General features: G+C 49.8%; 4 protein-coding genes across 4 annotated transcripts in view; 3 read left to right on the top strand and 1 right to left on the bottom strand.

The window, feature by feature from the left end:
* TERG_12714 (uncharacterized protein) overlaps positions 1–236 on the bottom strand; it is a gene marked incomplete at both ends in the record, with an annotated part of 1,719 nt that extends 1,483 nt beyond the window's left edge. Inside the window, one exon of the mRNA XM_003230921.2 lies at positions 12–236. Within this exon, the coding sequence (XP_003230969.2) occupies positions 12–236 (225 nt within the window). The remainder of the gene's footprint in view (positions 1–11) is intronic.
* A 1,269-nt stretch (positions 237–1,505) lies between these two features.
* TERG_08572 (methionine-tRNA ligase) lies at positions 1,506–3,647 on the top strand (the record flags this gene model as incomplete). Its single annotated transcript, XM_003230919.2, has 3 exons — positions 1,506–1,890; positions 1,959–3,020; positions 3,085–3,647. Exons 1-3 carry the CDS (start codon positions 1,716–1,718, stop codon positions 3,645–3,647), a joined length of 1,800 nt encoding a protein of 599 aa, XP_003230967.1. The 5' UTR covers positions 1,506–1,715.
* Positions 3,648–4,728: 1,081 nt separating this feature from the next.
* On the top strand, positions 4,729–8,310 carry TERG_08571 (uncharacterized protein). Its single transcript, XM_003230918.2, has one exon. The coding sequence runs from the start codon at positions 5,974–5,976 to the stop codon at positions 7,816–7,818; it is 1,845 nt and encodes a 614-aa protein (XP_003230966.2). The 5' UTR covers positions 4,729–5,973; the 3' UTR covers positions 7,819–8,310.
* An 867-nt stretch (positions 8,311–9,177) lies between these two features.
* TERG_08569 (uncharacterized protein) lies at positions 9,178–11,068 on the top strand (the record flags this gene model as incomplete). The annotated part of the gene is made up of 2 exons (XM_047748977.1): positions 9,178–9,285; positions 9,345–11,068. 2 exons carry the CDS (start codon positions 9,178–9,180, stop codon positions 10,254–10,256), a joined length of 1,020 nt encoding a protein of 339 aa, XP_047604970.1. The 3' UTR covers positions 10,257–11,068.
* Between the last annotated feature and the right edge of the window lie 164 nt (positions 11,069–11,232).

Genomic DNA, 11,232 nt, shown 5'->3' with positions numbered 1-11,232 from the left:
GGATTGCGTACCAGAATACCTGCCCATAGATCGTTCCACTTGGGCTTCTCGACCTTGAAGGCCTGCTCAAATGTCTGCTTCTCGTTTAGCTCGCCATATGCAGCGTCCTGAGGCACATATTGCTGGTGCTGGTGCTGGGGCTGGGGCTGGGGCTGGGGCTGGTGCTGGTAGTTAGCATCCCCTGGCGGCTGACCGGTGCCAGCGCCGGGGTTGTAGTAGCTGGCGGCTTCGCCCATCGCTTGTAAAGGGTACCTGGTCGATAGCTGGCGATGGCTGAGCTGAAGGATGGAAAGACAAGCGATTACGGCGCAGGATAACACGAGTAATCAATAATGACGAAGCAAGCGAGCAAGCAAAAACTGCGACGAAAAGAAACAAGCTTGGAAGTCGGCTTGGCCCTTCCAGCCGCAGTGCCAAGACTACGGCTCGGCAAGGGAAAAAAGCTTGGCTCGCCACTCTAAGCTGACGAAGATGAAACTCGAGATGCCGGGCGGGCGGAGGATGAAGTAGACAGCGGTAGTAGACAGACAGCAGACAGACAGTCGACGGTGGGAGGGAGAAGTTGAGAACCAGCGTTGTTATGTCCCTTGGGTGGCGTGTTGCTGAGGTGGGAGTTTTTCACAGCCAAAGTCACAACCATGGTCCAAGAGGATGTTCGGAAGATACATCCTCGACAATGAGCAGCCTTCACAGGCAGATAGATACCCCTTTCGTTTGCTTGTTGTCCGAGATAGAGAAGTCGTTAGCAAGAGGCCTGGACATCTGATGGACAGAGGAGTCGATGAATTACCGCGAGACGACCTACTCAGAGACGCATGCACCTTGCATCGCAGCCCATCGCATTGAAAAGTAACTGGTTCATGAGATGCAGCAGGAGATGCAGCCCATGAGTCTTGGGTCGTCCATCACTCATATCAAGGACTCGGTGGTCTGCATGATTCTCCGTCTTATATCCGCGTAGACAGCAGCATCACGTTGTATATCCGGCTGTTCCTCCGAGGTGGTGAGGACCAGTGATAGTGCTGCAGGAGACGGTGCTTTGCGAGATAGACGTGCATTATCAAGACTGTCATGTAGTGCAAAGAATGATACTGTGTATCTTTCCCTATTGTCCTGTCCAGAGCCATTAACTGCTCCATGCTACCATGCTCGAACGTCATTAGCGTGTCGAGAGACGGGTTAGAAGTCAAGGTTGTGCTTTGACGGATAAAGTCCGCCAGCTTACCAACAGCAACGTCATCTCTGAAGCTCCGTTGTCTTCTCGACTGTCTTCACTGGGGCGTCGAGCGTGCGTTTTCGACGGATAGAGAGGGCGTAACTCGATCTCGATTTTGTGCTGCAGCGGGAGGCCCTCGTGGTGTCGCAGGCAGGTTGTTGGCTCCGAGTGCTGGCACTTGCGTTGCTTGCACTGCACACGCTCGCGAGCATCTCTTTATGTTGCCATCGCACTTGGAACTGCTACTGGAGACAAAGAGACAAGGAGACAAGGAGACAAAGGCCAGGGGGTGCCGGAGTTTATGCAGCATGTTTGAGGGCTAGGTGACACCGCACTTGCAAACGCCCGGCTGGGGAGAACAAACACCCAGAGGAGGCCGGCCAGCGACAGCGACAGCTTCGCTATTCCAACAACTTCCCACTGCCCTCAAAAGACATCGTTGGTCTTTCGCAGGTCTCCTACAAGCACCCTAGACGGGCTCGAGGCTGTTCCCATCATTATGGCTGGTGGCACCGTTCTTCCCGTGCCTGGCCAGCGGAATATCCTTATTACCAGCGCTCTACCGTTTGTGAACAATGTCCCACACCTTGGAAATATAATCGGGTGTGTCCTTTCTGGGGATGCATTCGCGAGGTACTGTAGAGGACGCGGTATCAACACTCTATATGTCGGTGGTAAGCCGGCAGTCTATGAAATTATCCTCTGGTTAAAACAGCAGCCCCTGACTCTCAACTCTCACTAGGGGCGGATGAGTACGGCACCACAACGGAGGCAAAGGCCCTGGCAGACAATTGCACGCCACAAGAACTCTGCGACAAATACCACGCGATTCATGCTGAGATATATGAGTGGTTCAACATCAGCTTTGATATCTTCGGCCGCACCACAACGCAACTCCAGACCGAGATTACCCAGGACATCTTCTTGAAGCTGGAGAAGAATGGGTTCTTGGAGGAGCGCATGACTACCCAGCTGTACTGCGAGGAGCATCATTCATTTCTTGCAGATCGCTTTGTGGAAGGCGAGTGCCCCGGCTGTGGCTATACCGATGCCCGCGGCGACCAGTGCGATCTCTGCGGCCAGCTCTTAGAGTCCCTGCAGCTCAGAAATCCGCGTTGCAAAATTGACGGCTCTACGCCTGTCACCAGGGACACGAAGCACATTTTCTTGGAGTTGGATAAGTTGCAGGCCAAGGTCGAAAATTTCTTCCGTGACTCTACTACGAACGGTTCGTGGTCGAATAACGGCGCTATCATCACTGCATCTTGGCTCAAAGAAGGACTGAAGCCACGCAGCATTACCCGAGATATTAGCTGGGGAACAAGAGTTCCATTGTCGGGCTATGAAGACAAGGTCATATATTCATGGTTTGATGCTTGTATTGGATACGTATCTATCACTGCTCGCTATACCGACCAGTGGAAGAGATGGTGGCGTAACCCCAAAGACGTTCAGCTATATCAGTTCATCGGCAAAGACAATGTTATCTTCCACTCCGTGATATTTCCTGCCTCGCAAATTGGCACGGAGGATACCTGGACAAAACTCCATCACCTGTCCACGACAGACTACCTGACTTACAAGGGCGGGAAATTTTCCAAGTCTCGTGGTATTGGGGTCTTTGGAGACTCAGCCCAGAAGACTGGGATCCCTGCTGATATCTGGCGCTGCTTCTTGCTCTCCCACCGCCCGGAAACTGGTGACAGCGAGTTTACCTGGGACGCATTTGTCAATTGCAACAACAACTTGCTCCTCAAAAACTTGGGCAACTTCGTCAGCCGTGTTCTGAAATTTGTCAACTCACGTCACTACAACAATATCGTGCCGAACTGGACCCAGTACCACGAAGGCTCCTTTGCTACTTCAAGGGAGAGACTCCTTTGCTACTTTCAAGGGAGAGATCAACAGGCTCCTCACTCAATACAACCGAGAGCTTGATGCCGTCAAGATTCGCTCAGCTTGGTCGACGGTTCTCCAGATATCCCAGCAGAGCAATGGATTTTTGCAGCTGAATAGGCTGGACAACAGCCTTGCAGAAAATGAACCGTCTAAATGTGCGGCAGTTATTGGCATAGCCACCAACACTGTCCACCTTCTTGCGTCACTTATTGCCCCATACATGCCGGACACAGCCAATTCCATCAACGCACAGCTCCGCGCTGATCCACTTCTCATCCCAGACCGCTGGAATGCAGATTCTATCAAGCCTGGTCATGAGATTGGCAGGGCCGAGCACCTGTTCACTCGTATCAAGCCAGAAAGGGCAGATGAATGGCGAAAGATGTATGGCAGCGACGAGACGAAAAGGGCCAAGGAGGAGGAGATTGCAATAAAGGCGAAGCGAAAGACGATGACAAAGGTTGCGAGGTCAGGGAAGCCAAACGAATCGTGCAATATCAACAAGGAAGAAGCTGCGGTGCCCAAGGGTTGATAACAGACCACGGGAGAAAGCAAGAATAGACGTAGATGCAATACATAATATTGGCTTCGCATCTAAGGGGAGCTGCTTGTCGTTGTAAAAAGGTTAATCTTCCAAGCTGCATGGTCCATGAGGCTGAACTGAAAAGGGATATTAATAAAGAGATCGTGCACTGACCCATAATGGTATATACGGTGGAGCGACGACAGTGTTCTCAAATATACGCGGGAGACACTTAGTTAACTAGTTATTTCAACTCTTGGTCCACAGCTAGTTGAAGTGAAGCCCAGCCAACCAACCAACCAACTTAGTTATGAGTTACATGACTAGTTACTGGTCAGCAGGAGAGCGGCGCTTAAAGCTTTCAACCTCGATTGGCCAAGGAAAATTGGTTCCTCCATGACTCATTGTTAATATTTTACTCCGGGCCACATGGAGAGTGAGAGTTGAAAATAGAACTCGCATGGGAAGAGAAATCCTTGTCATCAGCTCCTTCATCAACTACCCAGACTGTCAACGACAACCCCTGCGTAGTTACAACGGGCACGGGGCGGAGTAACTAACTAGTTAACTAGTGGAGCATGTCCATTGAACTCACAAGCCTCGTCAGAGTGAGCCCAGCTCGGCGGTTAGTTAAAGTCAAACTTCAGCTCTGCCTAACTACCATTAGTGTGGGCTCACTCCTTTTGGTGTAGTGGCAGACTTTGACAGTTAAAACTACCAGAGCTACCGGTGTGGGGAGGCCCTTTCTCATGTTCATGACCACAACACCTCCTGATATCCGCCGTTGTTAAGATACTTGCAACTCTCTAGTTAATGAAAAGACCTCTCATTTAGCAGTCTATCCAATTATTGAGTTTCCTTTTCTCATCCACCGAAAGCTCGAAAGCCGTACGAAGACTCCAACAGAAAGCAGGACTCCCCTTATTGGTCTCAAACGCTAGCTCTTAAATTTCTCATGCATGCACACCGTAAACCCCTAGCCGCTTCCCAGGCAGCATCGGACTTGATCGTGGCCAATGAGTTGTTCGCCTTTTCACAACGCCGCAGGCCCGCAGTCACGGCGCCTAAAGAGCTTCCAATCACGGCGTCATCCAACTCTAGGTGGCAGCGTCGTCTTCTAGCACCACCGTAGGCAGCATTGGATATCAGTGTGTTAGGTCCACCCGCGGGGGATTGGCTGGCACAGCAGACCACATGCCGTGTGCCTGCTATTATTGTTTGAAAGACCTTCTGTCCCTCGCTTTAGTTGAACATCAGCCAATAGTTTGCGGCTGGGAATATCAATATGATGACACCAAGAAGAGCCAGTTCATGCCATGAGACATGCCCCTGTATTTATGGCTTTAACCAATAATACCCTTTCTTGATTTGTTAGGAGGGGGATAAGATATAAAAGGGCTTCCAGGGCTCTGAGCCTTCGACTCATCTCATTTTCTAGCATTTCTCAGATCAGGTATTTGGATACCAAGCAGCAAGTACGTGCCTTTTCATCAGTTATCTCCTCCTTGTCTTTTTGTACATGCTAACATAAGTTGAATAACAGTTCGCAGCAGCAGCCATTGGCGGGAAAAATTCAGCATTCATAACTACCACTCGCTTTCGAGTAAGTCACCGTTGATGTTGGAGGAGACAGAGTGTTCAGAGTCGAGTCACCTAACTAATACAGCAGCAGGATGTCAACCAGCTCAGGGAAAAAAGGCTGGTGTAAAGTCTGCCAGCATCTCAATGACGCGCATTCCTATTATACCTGAACCGTCGTAGGCTGCCGGAAGGTGTTCAAAATATGCCAGACTGGAAGCCACACCGACATCGATGACAACGCCTATGTTTTGTGCCAGTGGTGCCCATCTCATCCTTACAGCTGCCAGCACGACGTCACCAATATGCGCCGCCTATATCCGTACAAATGAAAAAATAACTATCCCGGTATCAAGGATGGATGACTTACGGCTCCGGAGGGGTACGGGTAGTTAACTAGTTACAGAAATAACAAGGGTTAATTAAACGATTTGCCAGGCGTTGTTTTACCACTTAACTAGTTACTTAAGTTAACTGTTACTCTTTGTATGTAATGATTCGTTGCCTTCGTTGCCCAATTCAGGTTATGCGCCAGTCAAAACTTAGTTTAAACTAGTTAGTTGTCAGGGACGAGCTACTGGAGTCTGGTTAGTTACTAAACTTAGAATTGTAATATTAATTGTTAGGGTTACTAGTTAGTTACAAAGCTAGTTAACTAAACACATAACAAACTTAAAATACTCCCCAGTCGCTGCATCTGGGGTGCTTCACCTAGCTTGTACAAGAAGATGCATCAGAGGACTGCCTCATCTCAAGCATGCTCACACTTCCAGCTCACTCTCTAGCATTACCTTTCACGATGGAATCTGAAGACGCCGTACGTCCAAGTCCAGAAAGCTGTCGCGCTGTGTATGAAAACGGCTTTTGTACCTGGACAAGGCTTCTCTCTCGCGCTCAGCTAGAGCCTGGGCTGCCCAAGATCTGCTTCCACATACAGCCCGCACTTCAAAATACACCCCCATTGATCCATGAGTTGGACCTGAAGTGTCAATACAATCGTCTCTACGCGGCTGGCACGTCGATCTGGGAAACTTCGCGCGGCCAATGCAAGTTACCTCGTGTGGAAAGGGGACTTACGCTCGCAGTCTCTATCGACAATCCAACACAGCTTGCTCTCTCTCAGAACCAGGAACCGATATATCAGAAATGGTTTAATCATGGAGACAATCATCTTTCCGTGCTGATATCGGCGTGGAGCTACATATTCTCTGCGCGTTGGGTGGAGCTTATGCCGGGAGCCGAGATGGCATATACTGCAACCCACGCGGACTATGCCAGCCTCAACACGGGAGATGGGCGGACCAAAGTCATGGTAGACGTAGGAGACGTCGATGAGGATACCGCCAGATGGTGGGCTGCTGTCTTGTCTCCTGGAGAGGGATGGCAGGCCTCCCTTACGTGGGAGAGTGCAATAGTTCGATCCCCTTGGTCGACTGCTTTGGAATCAGTCGAGCAGTATACCCTTTCCTGCCGTGCTCCTCTGTGTTATACACCAACTGCCCCGCCTTCTTTTACTACTGCGGCTCGGTTTCTCGCGGAATACTGCAATCTACACAACATTGTTGACCAGGCTGTGGCCGCGCTCTCATCAGTTTTATTCCTCCCTATGCTAAATAGCAAGAAAACCCCAGTGTCACTCCCAAGGCCATTTTTTCATGAGAAGCCGAGCCATCAATCAGCCGTGCCGGAGACCAAAGAGCCGAAGCAATGTGGCTTTATATTGGATCAGATAATGCCAGAGTTGGACAGGTTATTGACATTGAGTTGCAACACACGAGGACTGCTCTCTCTTTTGTCGAGTGTATTTTACGAACCTGGGATACCTTGCAATGCCGTAAGCCCATGGACGCAGGCTATATTTGCTGTTCTTGACTCTGTCGAGGAGAGCCATCTACTTGGTTATATTCTGATGCATCGAGTCCCGCAAGTTTCTTTCCTTTGGCTCGGTGGTATAATCACGGGTACTCAGAAAAATATCCTCCGAGAAGGTCGATACGGTATAACATCAATTGAACCCCATGCCGCATCATGGTGTGGCGTCACACAATCGTTTATACAGGCGCCTGTATCGCAACCACTAATCACTAATGGAGCACTTTCAAGATCGGATGAGTGCCGACTTCTCTATCTCAGCCAAGCAGAACTGAACCGTGGGTGGCCGCTGGTTCCATGGATGCCCTTTGGTACCACAGTGCTCGAAGATGCCGAAATTGAGGTTCGTCTGCACACACAATGTACTGGTCACGATCTGCAATATGCGGATTGGTATTGGGCCTGTCGAGACAGCAAACGGGTACATCCAATATGCGTGATAGCCACTATGCCTACCTTTACACTAACGGAGGACCTGCCAATAAATATACCGATCAGCTATGAAGCTCTGAATCCAGAGAACGAATCAGCGTCACAACATGCTACACGAAATATTTTTATCTGGCTCCGGAATAATGAATTCTCGGCACGCGAGCAAGGAATACGTAACCACGACTGGGTGGCTTTTGATGAATCCGATGATGATTCACTACTCTCGAAGGAGTCATCAAGGAGCGATAAAGCCTCCGTGCTAAAGGCAGTGGAAGACTGGATATTAAATTCATGTTGACTTAGGATGTTACATTTACAATAATCTATACTCTCTATTCTATATGAACTGCAATATATAGTGCCGCGATAAGATAACTATGTTGTCTTGCCTTCTCTAACCCGGAGAAATGCACTTTCGGGTGGCTCTGCTTGCGATGGGAACGAAGAAGGGAAATCCTGCAGAGGCGCTGATGATAATATTATCGCTTTTCTGTCTCTCTTCTCCCTGCCAGTCCCAGAAACCGCCCATATATGCGACTACACGGCCCCACTGCTAGTACAGACTAGGATTCTGGAGCCTTCCTCTTAGCCGTTGAATGTTGGTCTCGTCGAGGTACTAGCAATGCAGCACTCGCTTACGAATCTCGGATACTGGCCGCAAGAGACAGAGAAACCAGAAGGGATATCCATAGCAGTGCAGGACCATTGCTATCCTGCTGCAGAAGATGCAGTCTCAGCCACGGAGAGCCTCTCACTCTTCCCGCTAGCTGGCGACGAGCGTGTGTTCGCAAACTCCACTGATCCCTGCTCCATCTGCAGTCTTGATAACAACAGGGAGAGGCCCAACCCCTGGCCGGCCGGTCGTCTTCCCCCTTTTCGACTACACATTAAGCGTAGGTCCAGCCCGGGAACCCGTTCCGGCGAAGGAAGACTCTCATTACTTGCCTAAAGCCAGCCTAGCAGCCAGCTTCAGTGCGCTGCTACTTACCCGATGTCCAAATAAGTAGCTTCCTGGATATTACAGGACCCGCAGAAGTAACCCTAGCTACTTGCATAGAGAAAATGGCAGGCCAGGCTGCTCTTCGCTACGGGCCTCCGTCAATGATATAACGACTCTCTCTGCAGCCAGTTATAGACTACGCTTTTTGGTCCAGCTGGCTGGCAGCCTCAACACCCCTATATTTCTCTTCTATCATCTATCATAGATAGCACGAAGCTGTCTCCTTGGATATCAAAACCACACCGAGACTCCTCCGTAAGCCAGGGAGAGACAAATACCCCTGATTCAAATAAAAATGGATATTTGGGTCTCGCATGCTCTTTTTCGTTCTAAAGGCAAGGAGATGTGGGGCTTCCATCCAGCCGTTAATGATAATGATAATTTATAATAATAACTGGTATTATGGGCTGTGATAGCTAGCAAAAGGGGTCGGTGGATGGATATCCACCTTAGCTATTTCAAGAGGTATAAATCATCTTCCACATTCCCAAAATCAAGAGCAGTTTTCTATCTTTCTGAACTCCCAAGTCTCTGCCATCTCCCAGTCACCATTCTGCTGCCTTTTATTCCACTGCTGCATTGCATTAACTACGTTTATGGTAAATGGCAGATAATACTTTACCTGCAACTCTTCCATGCCTGCGTTGTTTGATAAGTATGTATTCATACAGGAGAAAAGATCCGATACGATTGAATATCAATTGTCAGCGACGCCGATCTCCTTGTTCTCGCTGTACTGGACTTGATGATGATGGCTGTGCTAGTGTAAGTAATTATTTCTTTCAATGTACAGAGGGAAGTTCTCACAATAACATCTTGTCCAGGTCAGCAGCCAGCTTGCCCATGAGGCGGCGGAGGTAAACAGAGTGTACGAGGAGCTGCAGCAGTACCACATGCTGGGGAGAGCCATGACAGCACACGATCAAGAAGCTGTCAGAGTAATAACCCAGAGGTTGATTGCAGCTCACAACCGTTTTATGTCCAGAAAACGGTTTCTCTCTGACACGGGCCAAAGCATAACCTCGGAACCTGTCTTGCGTCCAAATAAGGGGTTTATGCAACTACTAAAGTACGAGGTCGACTTAAATTGGGGACTTCGCCCTCGCAACGCCAGCACCAGTCGATCTGGCACAAACGCGGGTGGTAGTCGATCTGGCACAAACGCCAGCACCAATCGGCCTAGCACAAACGCGGGTGCCAGTCGATCTGGTACAAACGCGGGTGCCAATCGGCCGGCGGCAAACGCCAGTACCAATCGGCCTAGCACAAATGCGGGTGCCAGTCGGCCGGCAGCAAACGCCAGCACCAGTCGGCCTAGCACAAATGCGGGTGCCAGTCGGCCGGCAGCAAATGTGAATCCCGAGCCAAGGGAAGGAGAGAGCAACACCAGGGAAGACACTCTCCCTGGCAGAGCTGAAGGGTTTAGGGAAGCACCTGGTTCGAAACCTAACTTTGTCAATTCCTTGATAAAGTACAACCGGGCATTTCTTGAGTCCTACCGGATATTGCTTGACGGCAGTGAGTTATTGCTGGATTCAATTGTCCAGGAGCAGCAGGATATCGTACCCACACGCCAACCTCGCTGTCCTCACATCGCTGTGGTTGTTCCACCTCCCCCTGCTGCTCCCGCTGCCACTACCCCTGAGTCCCGCGTTCTTCGGTCGTCAACATCGGCTCGGAAGCGTCAGGCTGAACCGGCTTCTCAACCATCCAGTTCAAGGCGTCGAGTGCTTTGATGCGCCGTTTTCTGGGCCGCGGGCGACTGTGGGATCTCCCAATGGATCTTTTGGGCTGACTGTCTCGTTGTACTCTATTCTCCGCTGTGGCTATCTCTTGTCTTTTGTCGTTCTTGTCATCTTCAAGTTTTCGTCGTGGCTTTCTGTCTTATCTGGATTCATTGTGATGGTTGTTGTTGAAATAAGCTGTAATTTAGGCTTCTTATTTAGTTCATTGGTTTTGTTTTTTTCCGCATTTCTGATTGCTCAGAGTTGGCTTGGCGCAGGATTAACTCGTCCTATTGGATGCCGCCATTATTGCAAACACAGCCTCATTGTAGAGTATCAACGCACGTTTGTAGGTAGCTGGGGGGAGGATCTACAAATCCCCTAGCTTTCATATTATAGAATCTCCGTCGAGAAAAAGCTGCATGGGTAGTAAGGTGAAGCAGCAGCAAGCCCTGTAGCGACATCGATGCCAAACATATCGTCCGTGAGAATCACACAGGCAAGCCGTCACGATATTCGACCCCTGATAATACGTTTAGACGGTATGTTGCTTTTGATAGTCAACCGAATGAAGCAGAAACTGGTAATTGCCCCTTATTAACCGGTTAGTTATTTCGTCGATGGGTTAGTTGGCTAGAATATAACCAGTTCACGAGCAAGCCAACCTCCTATCTTGAGCCTCAGTGTTTGGGTCAACCAGATTGTTAGTGAGATACCTTGCAAAAAGCCCACGCTTGTACTCAGCATTATATTGGACATGCTGCTGGCACTGCCTATTAACTGGTCATAGGGATGGAGCAGTGACGGATAAGGGCCAGCGGCTTGGGTCCGTTGGCACTGAAGCTCTCGTCCCAGCCGCCCCCACCCGGTTGTTTAGGGAGACAAAGGAGACGGAAAGAGGCGGGCAAGCTGCAGCAAGAGTTGCTCCGTCGTTAGGGGATCTTAGTGTGGGTTTTTCTGGGTGGAGGAAGATAGATTCGGCACTATT

This window comes from Trichophyton rubrum (genome assembly GCF_000151425.1).
Source record: "Trichophyton rubrum CBS 118892 genomic scaffold supercont2.16, whole genome shotgun sequence".
NCBI lineage: Eukaryota > Fungi > Ascomycota > Eurotiomycetes > Onygenales > Arthrodermataceae > Trichophyton > Trichophyton rubrum.
This window is presented reverse-complemented; position numbering and strand designations above follow the sequence as displayed.